This window comes from Ochlerotatus camptorhynchus, unplaced genomic scaffold (assembly GCF_037179485.1).
Source record: "Ochlerotatus camptorhynchus isolate MF236.1 unplaced genomic scaffold, CSIRO-AGI_Acam_v1.1 ptg000170l, whole genome shotgun sequence".
NCBI lineage: Eukaryota > Metazoa > Arthropoda > Insecta > Diptera > Culicidae > Ochlerotatus > Ochlerotatus camptorhynchus.
Window position 1 is genome coordinate 2,949,080 of NW_027040660.1, and position 18,088 is coordinate 2,967,167.

General features: G+C 42.0%; 1 protein-coding gene across 2 annotated transcripts in view; it reads left to right on the forward strand.

Moving 5' to 3' along the window:
• The window catches only part of TTLL5 (Tubulin tyrosine ligase-like 5), a 129,169-nt gene that overhangs the window by 97,700 nt on the left and 13,381 nt on the right, over positions 1–18,088 (forward strand). For both annotated transcript variants that reach the window (XM_065222472.1, XM_065222471.1), the window contains 2 exons: positions 14,987–15,067; positions 15,147–16,055. In XM_065222472.1, the coding sequence (XP_065078544.1) occupies positions 15,027–15,067; positions 15,147–16,055 (950 nt within the window). In that variant the 5' untranslated portion in view covers positions 14,987–15,026. The remainder of the gene's footprint in view (positions 1–14,986; positions 15,068–15,146; positions 16,056–18,088) is intronic.

Here is an 18,088-nt window from a genome sequence, read left to right on the forward strand (position 1 = left end):
TTTGACCGTATCACCCTTTATAACGCATTTCTGGTAGTGAAAAATTGACCATAAATTGGTTACTTCACCGGTACTCGAAAAAAAAATAAGTCTGAGACAAAATTGCAGAAAAAATCTTCGAAAAATTCTGTTTTTTTTAAATGCCAGGAACTTGTTTGTTTTTGAGAATCTCAGAAAATTTATGTTCTTTAATTTGGGGAAAATTGAAAAATCTCCATCTTGTAAAAAAGTATATGTTTATATACTGGGACTTACAACAAATATCAAGCATGGTTAATGTCCCTAATGTCGGTCTAAGTGCCTCAAATATTGGGCCCATACCTAAATTTAGGAGGAATGCATTTTATGCCAATGATTCACTAGCAACAAAAATATCCATTTGTATTGTCCAGATGAAGCAATGTTCTAAGAAAAAATTAAGACAAGGAGTTTTTTTATCGATGGGCTTAACCTTTAGATACATAGGCCAACATTAGAGCCAATTCCCCTTTATAGACATAAACATAGTTGCATGGATGTCAGAGTTTTAATTATACAGCCTTTTCATAGCTAAACGATATAGTGGTTCTCAGAAATTCGTTAAAATTGGTAGTTTTGTTCCTTGTCGCAAAATATGAAACCAGTACTTTTTTGTATTTTGTCATTAGGGTGATAAAAAAATCGATTTTTTTTTCAAAAAATCACAATTTTTGAATCATTGGGTCGATTTCAAAGGTCAATATAACAAATGAAAATTAATCAAAAATACTATAATTATTTTAAACATAATTTGTATTGCAAAACATTGATTGTATTTTTGATTGATACGCTGTGTAAAAAAGCCTACATTTACAAGGAACAATATAAAAAATATAAGCAATTACCCTATTATTCGCAGATGAGTACAGACTATTGTTACCCAAAGTGTTAGAAAAGTTCACGAGCCAGTCGAATGAGTTTTCGCGAACTTTTCTATTGCTGCTACACGTTCATATAGGTAGTTTCTGCGGTTTATGGTTAATAAGCTAATACCAGTGAGAAACTACAATATCCCAATATCACAAACAATCAACAAGTTCCTGACCAGCCTCATCCTATCATTACTTATTGAATTTTCTTTCTTCCTTATAATTCACTTGTTGGCAAACATATGATCGAAGATTTGATTACTATTGGTTGAAATAACAACTTCCACTATTGCCTATAACTACAAATAAACAAAATGGGGAGATTTATTCTACATATTTAAAGCCTAGTTGCCTTCCTATGCTGACCCCGCGTCCTATCTATCTCCTTATTTTGCTACCTTTCTACATTGATCCGCAACATTTATCTTGTGTTTGTCCATCTTAAGTAACACTTTTCTGTGATAAAATGCTTCATTCCGAGATTAGTTTCCTATCTAATGTATATTTTGTTTAGGGCCAGTACTACTGTCACGGCCACCTGACTTCATCCCAACGCACCCTGTCATGGTAAATGGTATTCCCAAATGCCACAACGGAACACATAACAGGGCACATAGCCATAACGGAAGTATTCACCCTTTTCGAAAAAAAATGATACCAACTGCAATATAAGTATTTTTGGTTGTTCATTCAATGATAATTATTGAATGAAAACAATGAAACTACGTCACGCAATTGAAAAGTCGTTTAGTTTTTTTCCCTAAAATGTTTCGAATAGATATAGAATGTACATTATTTAATCTAACTAGTATCGTTCAATTTAAGAGTGAATTGCGGTAAAACCCGCTGGTATCACACCTGATGTCAGTGCCAGTGCCTTTAAATAAACATACTACGACGTAACTAACAAATTTATGAAAATAATGTGTGATACCATCACTTGGGGCCACTGCCTTGGTCTCCCAATTTTTTTTTTGTTTTTTTTTTACAGGTGGGAATTTGCTCACAGACACCTGAGAAAGTAACTCAGGGTGTGGGGATGGAAGAATTGCACTCCCGACCCACTAAACTCCAACCTGTGCGCTTGGCCCTTGACCTCCCCGGAACCGCCCGAAGGCATTACTTCGTGGGAGAGGCCTGTGCGCTATAGCGCTCCTCTAGCCATACTCTAACGCTCTAGTCGGGCAGTAGACAACTGCTGCTCGGCACGCCACACTCGTTGTAGTTCCGAAACTATGTGGGTGACCGCAGAAACCACCGCGCTCCAGATCCAGGTGGTTCCACACATCCTAAGGACGATGTTATCCGGACTGGTATCCGCTCCGCATATCGCTAGCATAACGGTCATTACTGGCTCGAAGCGTGGACAGGCGAACACAACGTGTTCCGCCGCCTCTTCGACGCCAGCGCACGTGGGGCAGGTGGGAGTATGTACGAACCTATGCAAGTAACTCCTAAAGCAGCCATGGCCAGACAGGAACTGTGTCAGGTAGAAGTTTATTTCCCCATGGCGCCTGTTGACCCAGCTTAATACGGAAGGTATCAAGCGGTAGGTCCACCTCCCCATTGTGGAATTTTCCCACTCCGACTGCCACCTCGCAATCGATACCGCGCGCGCGTTGTTGCGCACCCCTCGAACGGTCATCGTGTCATAGCACTCCACATCCTCCTTGATGATGAGGCCGATTGGCATCATTCCTGCTATGACACAGACGGCCTCCCTCGAGATGGTGCGGTATGCACTGGCCACCCTCAAGCACATTAGCCTGTGTGTACTCTCTAATTTCCACCTGTGACAGTCAGTATCCAGTACCGCCGCCCACGCAGGGCCTCCGTATCTGAGGATAGATACTACGACCCCGGCGAGGAGCCTGCGCTGGCACTCACCGCCGAGCTGTTTGACATCATGCGGGATAATACCCCCACAGCCGTAGACGCTCTCTTGCAGGCGTACTCGACGTGGCAGACGAAGCTGAGCTTATCATCGAGCATAACCCCCAAGAGTTTCAGAGAGCGCATAGACCTAATTGTGTTCTCGCCAACTGTCAACGTCGCATGCTGCACTGACATACGATTGTTGACTACGACCACTTCCGTCTTGTGATGGGCAAGCTCCGGTTTCCTGGATCTCATCCATTCCTCCACAAGCTTAACGGAGTGAGCCACTGTCAGCTCTACCTCTTCGAGGGATTCCCCGTAGACTACCAGCGTGACATTGTCGGCAAAACCAACGATTTTCACGCCTACTGGGAATCTTACCCTCAACACTCCGTCGTACATGACGTTCCATAACACCGGGCCCAGGATGGAGCCTTGTGGCACTCCTGCGGTGACTCTACCGCATTTTTCGCCATCTTCTGTGTCGTACTTCAACACACGATTCTGGAAGTAGCTTTCCAGAATCTTGTACAGCCCTCCAGGGATTCGGAGTTGGTGTAGCGAGCGGGCTATCACCCCCCAGCACGCGCTGTTGAACGCGTTCTTCACGTCTAAAGTTATTACCGCGCAGTAACGAATACCCCTTCGTTTCCGATGGACCACCTCTGCCGTCTGGATGACGTCGCGGATGGCATCCACCGTGGATCTGCCCTTACGGAACCCATACTGGCTGCTTGACAGGCCGTCTACACCTTCGGTGTAAGCCGACAGCCTGTTGAGGATGACCCTCTCAAGCAGTTTACCAGTGGTGTCCAGTAAACAAATGGGCCTGTATGCTGACGGGTCCCCAGGGTGTTTTCCTGACTTCGGGAGAAGCACCAGCCTCTGCCGCTTCCACGCATCATAGGAAGATGCCTACGTCCAGACAGGTCTGAAATACATTGTCCACTAGCGGTCGTACGTCAAGCTTCCGTTCGTGTCCCTAGGTAGATACCCTTTTACTTTTTTTTCTTTATTGAATTTGACATTAACGTCATGTATAACTGACTCTGATTACCCCACGAATGAGACAGACAACATTTTAAAAACTTAATGTAAAGTGAGGATTACATTGGGGCTGTGGTGAAGACTGGGTGCGCGAACAAGGTAGAGCTCCACCGTAGGAGACAGTGCCCCGTCCGGTGGAGAAACCCCGTTACAATGTCGGTCAGTTTACTGTTAGTCACTCTAGACACTTCTCCCTGTTCCGCGACTGGGATATCGCGCGGCCAGGAGTCAGCCAGGCTTGCTGAAACTCCTCAAACTCACTTGAGATTTTAAAACACTCTTGTCCTGCGAGTTTAATAGGGAAGGTAGGAATAGGGAAGAAGTAAACAAAAACTCCTCGAGAGAGAGGGAGAGTGAACTTCAGCGAGAGGATGATTTGACGTGAAGTGCGCTTTTCGATACTCCGGATGACTTTTTTTGTTCGACGCAAGAAGCTCAGAGTTCACCCAGTGAGAGTAAGAGCGTGTGATAGAAAACATGAACATGAATGGCAACAAACCTCACTCTCATTTTATCCCCCTTCGCTCACAAGCTCTGAAGCTCAGTTGAATGATTTAGCAGTAGGCATTCTACTCCTCAGAAAAATGCTACGCTCGGCTCATTTCAAACTCGCGAGTGAGGCTCCATCAAGCCTGGAGTCAACGTCCCTACGAGGAAACAAGAACTGCACGATTGACACCAGCATCGCCGGCGATCTCTCCGGGGGTGCCGCCATGCCACGGGTCTTGGCCATGACCACTTTGTAGGCATCCCCCCAGGGTTTCGTGTTAGCGCTTTGGCACAAGCTGTCGAAGCACGCGCGCTTGCGTAAGGCGATCTCTTTGTTGAGGGCCGCCTTAGCCACTCGAAGAGCACCGCGGCGTTCCTCTCGAGATTCGGCCGTACGAGCCCGTTGCATCCTCCTTCTCGTGTGGAGGCAAGACGCCCGGGGGATAGCAATCGACTCGCTCCACCAGTACACGGGTCTATGGCCATGCCTGGGATAGGCTCTCCTAGGCATGGTTGTATCACACGCCCTTGTCAACGATGATATCAGTTCTTCCCCCGTCAGATCAAGGGTTATTCGCTCCCGCCTCAGTGCTTCGCTGAAGACCTCTTCATCGAAGAACGACGTCCGCCAGCCTCGAGCGCAGGAGGGACTCCCTCTTGCCACTTGCCTCTCACCTTGTCCCACACTGTAGCGAATCGCCTGATGGTCGCTGTGGGTGTAACCCTCATCGACCCTCCAGTGTAGGTTGCCCTCCAAACACGGGCTGCAGTACGTCACATCAATGAAGGATTCTGCACCATTCCTTCTGTAGGTGGTACTGACCGAACCGGTGTTGTATAGTACAACGTCCAGTTTGGCCATTGCCTCCAGTAGGATGCATCCTCTCTGGTTGGTGTGGTGGCTGCCCTACTCCACCGCCCATGCGTTAAAGTCGCCCGCAATGACCACCGGTCTTAGGCCGACAAGTACCGCAGTGAGTCTGTCCACCATCTGCGCACCATCCACCATGTAGGTCTACAGCATGTTATTAGGCTCTCCCACCTTCGGCAAAGTGCTTAAGAATGGCCTATTGGCATACCTTGTTTTGGCATATTGTTGTTTCAAATTGTTACGAAAAGTACATCCATCGAGCTGCAGAAACGCCCCCCATCTATAGCTCAATCTCAGGTTCGGTGATTTTAAGATTATCTCTTTTATTTAACGAGTACGAGGTCCTATGTGGGGTCTCCCTTAGCTCAGTCGCTGAAGACACTGCTATAAGGCAAGACCATGCTGGAGGCGACTGGGGTCAATTCCCAGTACTATCTAGGAATGTTTCGGGTTGAATAAATTCTCGGCATAGAGTATGATAGAGCATAAGTATTAGTCGGGACGTAATAAAGACAGTGAAGTAAAAGAAGGTCCTACGTTCAATTCCACACATTTACACTAGAAAGAAATCGTTTTTCAAACAGATCATTGACATGTGAAAACGAATCAGGCGATGTTCTGTTTTGTTTTCAACGGATGAGCTTATTCTATTTCACTCCAACTAGGTGCTATTGTTCGTACATTTTATGTATGTTATCGTTAAAAATCAGGCTTGAATAGACTCCTGTCTAAATTTTCAACATAAATAGTAATAGGACTGACGTATACCATACATGAATCAAGCATTCAAACATTGGAGCGTCATAAAAATGTTTTGGAAACATCACCGGTACCAGTATAGAGTACAAACAATCAGAATCTCATACAATTTCTTCCAGTATATTGCAACGAATTCTGCGCCATCCTTTCCGGGACACGTCACTCATTTTAGCTTCAGTAGGTATATCAGAACGATTTGTTGTAAGCCTTCCATGAAATTGGTTTATTGCATTTATTATCGTAGCCCGACGGACTCACTTCACCAAATCAGATATTTTCCGAACATGAATCTTCTTGCCCTGGATACGTACCTAGTAGGTAGTAGGACAGAAGGCGCGTGTCACTCCACTACACAGTAGTTACCCCCAAAAACCACATAAACAGCTTGATTGAGTTTTGCTGCTTCACCAGGAAATTGAATAAATGGGCAGGTGGGGGCGTCTAAGTAAAAGTAGAATGTTCTTTTGTTCCAGTTCCGCATTTTCTTGACTCCAGGCTTTTGGTAGGGGATGCGTCGTCGTCGTCGTCATCGTCGGGGTCGTGTGAAATAGGGCTTCGTCATTCTGAAGTCGAGCCACCAGTCAGTTTTCGTACGCGGCCATAACCGCATCGCATTCGCCATATTCTCGTCGCCGCCGGTTTTCGTGCGTGCAGCGAAATCCGTCTTAGTATAGTTGTTGGCTGGGCGCGAATAAGTCGCTTGTTTGGACGCGGCAAATATTTTTCGCAAACTATTCCACGGCTGGAATGTGGCACCCCGTCGCGTCGTTGGGTGGTTGAAATTATGTTCGCATGTGGTGTTAGCTAAATATTAGCGCGGAATAATTACCGCAAGCAGTATTAGACCTACCTACTTTTGGTGACAATCGAAACAGCAGTATTAACTGGCGGGGGACACATGTTCAAAGTCAGTGGCTTTCAGACGAGTGCGGTGAGGAATGGTTAAGCTTCATACCGGATTAAGTGTGACCAGAATGAGAATCCGAGAGCAGCTGGCTCGTGAGATATGCGACCCGAAGTCCTGTCTCAGTCAGAACATTATCATCAAGGAGATGGTACTGCTGCAGAAGGAGCAAATGTATAGTATTCGTTCGTATTACCATGAGTGTTGCAATTCCTGCTTGTGCTTCGATTAACGCTTACAATTGTTCGTTTGTTTCAAATCAGTATTGCCAAATATATTGTTGTTTACTCAATCATAGTCTGAGAGAAGTAGAAAATGAAACACTACCCAGTGAATGGTAAGGATAATGATAATGCTTCGGAACTGGCTCCGGAAGCCCTGGAGGAAGTGTCGACCGACAAATAATTGTTCTCAGAATTGTATGGGCCAATCCAGAAGAGGTCAAATCATCTATTCTGGATAGTATTTCCCACGTAGTGGCCCCGGAACAGGCAATTTTTCATTGCAACCGAAACCGATTGAGCGACATATCATTGTTCTCAGAATTTTATGAACAATCCCTGGGGGAAGTGTTTAATTGTTCACTGCAACAGAATCCCAGAGGGGCAAAGATCGTATATTCTTAGAAAGTTATGAATGGAAAGGAATTAAAGAGAATTATGCAGAAAATTTTTAACAAGTTCTCCCTCCTATTTCAGTAACAAAATACATTTTTAGTATTTTGAAAAAGCTCAAGAACCATGGAAAAATGTGTTGCAACGAAGTTGAACAAATTTTGTCTCGGATTTTATCAGAGGAAAGAAATATGTATTAGCCTCATAGAAATATTGAAGTTGTGGGATTTAGAAAAATTTCTATGATCACATATTTGAAGAAAAAATCTAGGTTTTTGGCCCTGTAAAATAATCAAGGCTCTTGTACTTGAATGAACTTATTTTCAAGAAAACTTAAATGAGAATTGGGATAGTTCTAATGATATTTTAAGGAGAATTCCTTGTCACTTGTGGAAAAAACCCATGGGCTTAATTCCAAAGAGAATTCCAAGATCATTCTGAAAAGTGTTCCATCAAATATGAGAGTTCTACGGAGAATTTCAATGAAGCTATGAGTACATGGTAATTCCTATGAACATATCTTAAAAGTTGTAAAGAGAAGTCCTGGGGAGAATTTCATAGCAATTTTAAGAACCATTCTAAGGGAAATCTGGTTATAAATCCGAGAAACTCTAAAGAACAACTTCAAAGGAATTCTGACATTAATCCCAAGAAATTTGTAATAAGAATTCCATGTCCGCGCCGGTGATGTAGTGGTAAGCGTGACTGCCTCTCACTCCAAAGGGCCTGGACCTGGGACCAGTCGTTGCCTTCGGGATTTTCTAAGGCATAAAATATCTGATTTGAAGGAAAGTAAGCCGTTGGTCCCCGGTCCATGAAGTTTGACGGGTCGATAGATAGGGTACAGATGTGGAAGCTGCCTCCCTGAAAGCAAGATCGACGGAAAACAAATCAAAGAAAAAAAAGTAAGAGGTTGCACGACCGTAGATTCGACGTAGGATTACGTAAGGTAATTTTGATGTCACAGCAAAAGAATAGTAAATGTTAAATTGATTTATTAACTCGTTATCAGTGAAAATGTTCGATGGGTTAAAATTCGGAAGCAATTTGAGAGTTCTGTTTTTGAGGTGCTCTGTCGGTGTCCTGGACGATGTCTTGGATACAAGCTCTAACTTGAGCTCTTTAGTTAACTCCTTTATCAGTCATTTGTGAACCTGAAAAGGACCGATGGGTTGGAAGCTTGGAAGCCAGTTTAGAACAATGCTGTGGAATTACTTCCTCGATGTTCTTGGAGATGATAGCGGTGCACCTGGATCGATTGGTGATCATTTTGGTGAAGGACGATGGCATAGTAGTCCTCAATTGATGTTCTTGGCGAATTTATATTTTAAAAACAATGTAGTTCTTTGTTTCAAAGGGATATAGTAAAATGTTCTCCAGCATCCCAACTAGTAGATAAAGCAATGTTGTCTATAGCCGTTCTGATTCTGTCTCGGTAACATCGATTTCTTTCAGCATCAGTTTTCGGCTGCTTCTTCGGAGGTTTGTCCGCTTGCAGTTCCTCTGCGCGTTTTAATTTTGGGTCGCCAAATGCTGCGACATGGTTATATCGATAAACTCGCAAAAAAAATTTCAAATATCACTTACTTCGCACTACAATTGTAGAAATTTGAAGAGATTGAACTGCCCATTAATTTTGGTATTCGGCAATTAAATCTGTGTTCGGAAAAACACATCAATCACCGAATCTGAGCATACCGGATGGTACCTACGTTTATACTTTTTGATGCAAATTTTAAGCCCCTCTTATTAAGAAAATTCGGGAAGAATTTTATTGCATCAAAACGGTAATCGATGATAGTTTTAAGGAAAGAGAGAGCGAGCCGATGAAGAGTACCGATCAATCTAGATTTATCTATTTGAAAGTTTACGCGAGAAGTGTCCAGAAAATACTCTTTAACAAATTTATGGTGGTCCTGAAAACGACCGTTTTTTGTGATGGTTGAGTAATGCTGAGCTATTCAGGTGTTTTACACAGATAAGACTGGCGAGCTGTATGTTGTTTGGAACGGTGACGCGCTTGGTATAGATGGCCCATAGTGGCTCACTACGAGCTTCTGCAATCCGATCAGTAGCGGTGCAACTTCTTCCTCCTTCTTCGGCGAATGGACCGCTCAGTGGGCTGCAGCTTGCGCTTGCGGGCAGCTTTTCGTCGTGTATTGGAGAACAATCTACAACGCCACGTGCCGAAAGTAGTGCTGCTGTTGCTGATGATGACCACTGGACACCACCACTCACCACACGCGGTGATTAAATAAACACCATTCTTTGAGACCGGAGTGATTTCGATTTTTAAATCTGTGTTAGGGAAAGCGCTTTTCGCAGTCAATCGGTGATAATTTTCATTATTATAGCAACAGTTGCACATTCGTGCAATTTTCTATAGTGACCTTTTAAAAAATTGATAAAGTGTTCATTTTAGCAGATTCGTAGATGACATTCCAATCGATTCAGTGTTCACTCGGCTGTCGACAAAAGCAGACCACTCTCGATGTGTGCCACGCGATTGTCTGTTTTCTCGGCAGCAACCATTGTGTGGTCCTCCTCATTGTTCTTCATCAGCAGTTCTTTCGGTCGATGCGTCGTCGACTTTGGAAAGCAACCGTTTCGTGATGAGTGTGTGAGTGCTAACCACGTTTTGCGTCCATTGCTGCAATGGACGCGCTCTGACCCTCGTTGGCGTACAACAATTTGCCATACAATGAAACTACTGGAAGCGGCTCCAGTTCTGATGGAGGAGGCTTTTTGGATAGCGGAAGATAAAGTGTTTATTGTGTTGTACCTTTTGACTATAGTTTTAAGATGTATTATATAGTGACCAAGAATCCTCGGCTCTGTAAAGTTAATTCGGTTGAGCCTTATCAAATAAATTAATGAACAAAAAAAAAATTCCAATCGATTGCCTTGTTTAGAATTAGTATCCATCCACTATTGACAGAGTTATAAGTGGTTAAATCCTGACCACTTTTCGTAACGCGATCGATTTTGTTTTTTTTTTTTTAATTGCACCCCCAATATGTTGCCGAAAGACGTAATCCTACGTCAAAAGAGTTTCAAGAGAATCTCAATCTAGAGATATTTCCAAAGGAATATCAACGCGAACATAGTTCTGTTTGAAGCAGTTGATAGAATAGAGTTTAAGCTTGATACGTAAAAAAAGTAGATTTTAATTCTAGTAATAAACTGTTTTTGTTTTTGCGTTGCAAAAATGAAGTGAGAAATGGTCGCTGCACATCTTGAACTTTAAGTGTAAAAATGCATAGGTGTTGATTCAAATGTTAAGATTTACCTACTTTTTTGCATATCTACAGTAAACTATGATCCTAATCTATCAATTACTTTAAAAAAAACAAATTTCAACAACTGAGTGAAAAGTTATTTACAAATGAGCAGTTGGTGTGTACAACTGTGCATGCCAAGCATGCTGAGGAGAGTTATTAAGGAATAATACACGCAAACCACAAATTTATTACAATGAATGTTAGTTCCATTTACTATCATCACAGACAAACAGACGTAACTCTTTGAAAAAGTTTTTCATGAAAACATAGTATCTCAAAACATAGGACCTCAGTAGCGACATCTTTCAGGCTTCTCGCGGAAAACAAGCTTGCTCGCTAACTCGCAAACAATATTGCATAAAAGTTCTATAGAACGTATAGAAACGTCAAAGTGATCCGATGCCAGCGCTGCGGCGAGTAGTTCGCGGAACTGATAATATTCAAATCAACCGTTAAATGCGTGAACGAAGATACACAATGAAGAGTTACGTCTGTTTGTCTGTGCTATCATCTTCTGTTCATGAACATAGCAACGCATGTTAGAAGTTGACCTTGCAGACGATGCAATGATTTTTAGTCTTTTTTTATTCCGTGTTCTGTATATGCTTTCACCTACGCAAGCAAGCATTTGCCTTGATTGTTATGTATAACATGGTAGAATGACGCACATACTTGCCTCTATTCTCTCCAGCAGAAAAAAACAAACGAAGTCGAGTATGCGAGGAAATGAGCCCTCTTGTTTGCTCCATATGCATCCATATCCCGAAGCATGGAGAGAGCAGTGGAGGAAGCACAGGTCTGATAATCGCAACCTTCGTGGTTCGAGTCGCCCAGTCGGTGCTTTTTTTTCGACATGATTAATTTCACTCACTAAGACACTCCACCTTTTCTTTCTCCATTTTCTTGCATTGGACTGCAGCTCCCCGCATATCGCATCCCCGGTTCATGCGGTCTCCACCAGTGTTGGGAAAATATTAAAAATCAAATCTCACCAACGCCCAAGATCACGCTTGATTTTCGTAGACAAAAATCAACAAGCAAACAACTGCGATTGATTTTGCAAGCTATGATATCGCAGCTCGGAATATCAAACTAACAAAACTCACCAACTGCAAATCTCACCAAACTGTGATGAGATTGAATTTAACTATTTTTGCTTTACACCCGAATGCAACCGAAACTTCCATAATGGCTTGCAGCAGTCCCTTTGCGTCTGCCATCGGTGAAGATTAAAAAGAGATAGGAAACTATGCTTTCTCTTTCTAAGAAAACGATGTGCAATGGAATCATTTTTGTGTCGAGTCAACTCTCAGCTTGATTTTTGCACGTTGCGAATAGTCTCGCAATATCAAAGGAGCTTGTAAAATCAATATCAAGCATGATATTTTGTTCCAATATCACGCGTGATATTGCGACCGCATAAGAGCGGAAAAATATCAATTGATTTCTGATTTTGCCAACACTGGTCTCCACTGACATCCTCTGATGATGAATCCCACAAAATTGTAAGCGAATCTAACATCCCCCGGTTGGGTGTAGTAATAGAACTTCTAAGGAGAATTCCATGAGGATTGTGAGGAGAATTCTAAATAGGAAATTGAAGAAATTTTCCACATTCAGAATAAAATAATAGTGAATTCCATAAATTATTCAAAGGGGATTCTGAACAAAATTTGGTGAATATTCCTTGGGAATTTTGACAATATCTCAAAACCCAAGCAACAATTTTAGTTTTATGAGGGTTCTGTAAACCATGATTTAGACTTGTAGAATGCTAAAAAACCTCTATAAAGCTTGCAATGTTACTTGGGATGGCATCCTGACAAGAACTCCTAGTGAATTCTGATAACAATTCACATAGAGGATAGCTCTAAAGGAATCCTAAGATGAGCTAGAATTCTGAGAGCAACTGCAAAGGAATTACGATGATGATACCAAGGGAATTCTAAGGATAATATCAAACAACTTCTTGGAGTATTGCAAGGAAATCTTGAAGAGAAGTACCTAGGAAATGTTTAACATAATTCTAAATCATTTTTTGAGAGAATGTCAATGAATGGGTGGGGCGTACATAGGAATTTATATCGGTACTTTTAATTTCAAGCAGAATTTTTGATGAATGCTTGAAGAATATTGAAGAGAGTTCTTAGAACATGTCTAGATAGAGCTGGAATTAGGGCGTAACAGCTTTTGTAAACAATGACTTCTCTCGATGATTTCTACAAATTCAAGGCTCGCCCACGCAAATCAACATCATCATCGAGCAGAGGAAGACTTCCCCTACCCGATAATTGTATTGGATTGCGTAGGCGTGCCTTGAATTCCTAGAAATCTTTAAGAGAAGTCATTGTTCACAAAAGCTGTTACACCCTAATTCCAGATGTATGAAAAGAACTTCAAGGTTATTACGAGCAGAATTCTAAGACAGTTCATCCGAGGAAACATGTTTATTCTTAGAAAATTATGAAAGGAAAGGAATTATAAATAATTATGCAAGTTCTTGCGAGAAAGATTTGCAATTCGAAGAGGATTGAAAAGTTTATTCCAACGTGAGAGAATTTCTAGAGCGTCATAAAGATACTTTGAACACTAGTGACAGTTAGTTAGTTTTCTTTATTATAGAAGCTTTCAGCCTGAGGCTGGTTCGCCTCCGACTAGTGACAGTCCCAAGATTATTCTTGAGAAATTTTTATCAGAAATCTGAGAAAACTGTGGAATGATTCAAAGGGAAAAATTGAGAAAACTCCAAAGAAAACCTGTGAAGACTTGCAACGAAATTATTAAAGTAATTCAGGCATGTTGTCGACATGCCTTTGTGAATTTCTAAGCAGAATATAAATTTAAAAAAAAAAAATCGTCTGCAAAAATCTTCAAAATGTTGTTCCTTACATTTTTGCTGACATTCTGGGACTAAGACTTGTGAGGTCTCGGATTGGGAAGCCGCTTGATACTGAACATATTAAAATAATAATAAATGGGAGAAATTTCCACGAACCTGATGACCGTTATGCAGGACTCTACATGTGAAATATCATAGAGGTAACTCTAAGACCAGAAGGTCCCGCAGAAAGGTGCTCAACATTCAGGCTCAGCTCTGGTACTATCTTCGATCCCAAGCTAATCGATGCACCCCTCGAAACATAGGAAAATCTGCGAACCCCTAATTTGATCTGTCAAACTTTCATAGCGAATCAAAACGAAAATAGTGTAGTACTACTGGGACCAATTAGGTTTTGCACCGTCGGGGTTAACCTCAATCTGATGACAGTTTAGTGGTACTGTTTACGTGGACTTAGTCGATTTTTTCTTGGTTGGATTTTCTCGATAATTTTTCAGACTGCAGTGAAATGTAAGTACATTTCTGCAATGTTCACGAGCAACATCCTTGCAATGCGATGTTCCTCGACAATTTTCAAGTTAAAATTCGGAAATTTTAGAAATTTTTTTTTCGAAAAAACGACTAAGTGCTTGTAAACAGTACCACTGAACTGTCAAAAAGGTTCAGCCGATTAACACTGAGTTCATTCGTGACGTCACGCTGCAGAACCTAATAGGCTAGTCAAGTAGTGAGCCAATTTTAAATCGTTATTTTCCACCGGTTGGCAATATGCTCTTATGAGAATGGGTGCCGTAACCCTATTAGGCACTTTGTGTACAAGTTCTCACTCCACTCCTTGGAAACGCTGTTGTAAGGCAAATATCAAAAGCCGCACATAATACCATACAACCGGATGTAATCAAAACAGGAAAAATCCACTGAACCCTAATAACCGAAGCAATTTGTATGCGTCAGTTGGTTGTAAAACCGAATTAGAAGACGACAGATCGCTGTTATGCACATATGCTTTTAGCAGTTTTCCGTATAATAAATTCGAGCGTGCAGCTATGACTTGTACACGTCAGTCCTGATGTTTCGTTACAACAATGAGCTTTTACTGCTGCGGCCCCTTTCTATTGCAATTTGTTTTCTTTTTGGATTGCGCGTGTTTCAAAAGTGCACACACTCCTCATTCCTCTGCACTCTTGGAACTGTTGCGACACGTGCTTTTCAATCATACGCGAAATTGCATTTGAGGGCCTACAAAGGGCTAGGGAAAAGGCAGAGAGTTCCAGTCGCAACTTGATTGCTAGTTTTACCGTAACAGACCATCGGTTGACTTCAGCAACAAGCGTACCGTCGCTCAGTTTTATTGCATTAGCTTTTGATGGGGAGCTTTCAACGATTCTAATTCCAGTTCAATTTTACTCTCTTTCAGGCGGAAGCTAAACGGATACTCCAGCTTGGACTTCTTTATTATGCCTATATCTGACAAACCTCGACTAAATCATCCGTTGAAGTAAGTAGTACATACACTGTCTGCCGTCAAAATTTGTCCAGTACACTTTCAATGATCGCTTCTCGGTTATTTCCCCCAGTGCCAAAAAACCAACCCCTGTGACACCGAACCCGTGGGTAGCGGGTGGTCCTCCCGGCGGCAAGGACGCCGTCCTGGTGTTCCGAACGAGTGCCCTGTCCCCAGTGAACTCCAGCGCCGATGGTTTGGAGAGCGGTTCATCAACGGCAGCATCCATTGCGTCGGACGAATCTACTACTATATCAGCTGCCTCGACTTCTTCGGTGCACTCGACCAAAGATCCTACCGGAACCTCTAGTGATAAGTTAGCCAACCATTCGAAAGTACTCGCAACACTGCCTAAAAACTTTAATGTTCAACGAAAATCAAATAGTATTAGTAGCACCGCTAGCAATAGTAACGACGACGATGACGACGAGGACGAAGAAGACGACGAGGACGATGACGACGATGATGAAGACGACGATGACGAGGCAGAAGGGGAAGCAGAAGGTGAAGAAGAGGACGACAACGACGAGGCGACCACTTCGCAGGACGAAGCTGGTCCATCGAACGCGGCTGGCAATGAGAATAAACCAAAGAAACGCCAGCTGGAGTCGTCCTCCTCTTCGAGCTCGTTGAGCAACGCTTCAGTGACCGGTCGCGATTGCGATGAGGCCGAGCCGGATCTTCCTACGTCCAAGTCGGAACCGTTGCTGGCAGTGGTAGAGAAGAAGCTGGCTCGAAAGAGCCAGGAAAACAAAGAGAACCAATGTGTGGTGAAGACGGAGATGCCCGCGGCACAGCTTAACATCTACTACAAGTTTATCAACACGGAAACGCGGTTACTGCGGAAGATACTGAGTGCCCACGGGATGGGGGAGAGTGGTTCCGATAGCAACGATTTCAACCTGCTGTGGACGGGCATCCATCTGAAGCCGGATATCCTGAGGAACTTGGCACCGTATCAGAGGGTCAACCACTTTCCGAGGTAGGTGTGTTTGGGGTTATATCTTTTCGGACACTATCGAGCAGGTCCACGCCAAATGACAAATCCGAAGTGATGTGACTGACTCCGATTTGCATAAAACTTTGTTTGTTATGGTCAATCATTCACATTTGAGCTAAAATTTAATCTCGAAAAAAAAAAACTTCAAAATGGCGTATTCTAAATGTTTCAACAAATCATAACTCGAAAATTACTCCTCATTTGCGCTACACAGGGCTGATTTCCTAAAATAAACAAAGTGAGAATCAAGCTATCACAAAGTTTGCTTGTCTTTCACCCTGCACAAGTGTAAAGCAGCGGAGAAGAAGAACCCAGAAATAACGAAAGCTCAATGTGTAGCCATCGCTCCGACGGCTCCGGCGCAAAGAGCGCCACTCAGTGTAAGGTTTCAAATGGGAAACCCAGAAAAAAGACAAAATTCTTCTTCGTTATGCCCTTCTCCATCTCCTATGCATGCAGTCGTGGTAAGCAAAGTCTGCAAAGAATTCTAAGAAGACATTAGCGCTTGTTGTATTATATTCGCTCCCTGCGCCGCACGGAGTATACCGCTCATTGTGTGGATCGCTTTCTCACAAATTAGTTGGAAAAAAGTGTGCGAAGCAAATGGGAGAACCGCACACTCTTTGTCGAGTGTTGTGAGATGCATGCACAAAGTTGCTTTGCTAACGCTCTGAGGTGCTTTCCAGCCTTGGCGCCATATACACAGAAAAAAAAGTTGTTGAATATTACATCCAAACTGCTGCAACCAGGTCAATCCATCGGTTGTGTAATATAACGTTGTACGATGTACATCGATTTTGCGTACAAAATTACATCCATTTATTTAATATTGTACCTGATTTTTGCTATTACATCATTATTTCATACATCAGCTTGAATTACATTTATCGATATCACATTTTTTTTGCTTTGTAGCCGCTCCTTGAAGAATTTTAGTAAATGTATCGCAATACCGTAAACACTAATTTTTTAAAATGATGTTACCAATTTTTGAAAATAAATTCTAGCAACTCTGGATTTAAACAAAGACAGCCTAGAAACACCCGTTGTGCGGTAGATCAAATCTCATAAATTTTAAATGATTCAATTATTTAAGATTATATTGAACTCAATACACGTCTAGATTTTTTTATGATGTTGGGGCAAATGACCAAAACCTACCCAACCAGAATCTATCATTTAATATTAGGAATAAACCTATCAGAACTTTCGTAAATCGATTCTTGAATTCATAAAAGGCCCAGATATTACAGTAGATGGAATAATTCGGGATTATTCTTAAAATTATGGACGAGCAAAAAAATATTTTTCATTCTATAAGTTGATAGTTCTATAACTCGATGGTCCCTTCAATTTCGAGTTATGGAGAGTTGACTGTAGTTCCAAGTTCCATAAGTTTTAATCCTACCAACATACATAGTTGGTAGTGTAAATTTCTGTTCTATGTGATGCACATAAATGGAGCGTCTCATATCATATAAGTTTACATTATAAATCGTGTAAAGTTCTGAGACCTTTCACAAAAAGTTCATTCATTTTCATTTGTGAACAACTTTGCTTACAAGTTGCTTGTTTGCGTGGAAAGAATTCAAGTTTACGTCAATGAATGTTTACATCACAATTAACATTCAGATTTTTTTCAGTGGAGATCTCATAACATCTATGATTATCATCATCTGTCAAATTTCTGGGAAGATCCTGAACCTTTTCTACAAATATTTCAGAACATTTGGACAGTTCCCTGAAATTAAATGTAGTTCCCAAAATTTCCAGGAAGCTCACTGACCTTTTTTGAAGTTAATTTTCTGATAAACTGCTACGAAGTTCTCTAAACTGATACGAAGATCTCTGAAGTACTAAGAAGTCTGCTGAAGTTCTACGATACCCCCTGAGGGGAGCTTCTAAATTTCTACAAAATTTACTGAGCATCAACTAAGTTTACTGAACTTCTAAGAAGCTCCTTAAACGTTAACAAAGTTCCCAGCACTTATATGAAGTTTCTCGCGGTACACGAA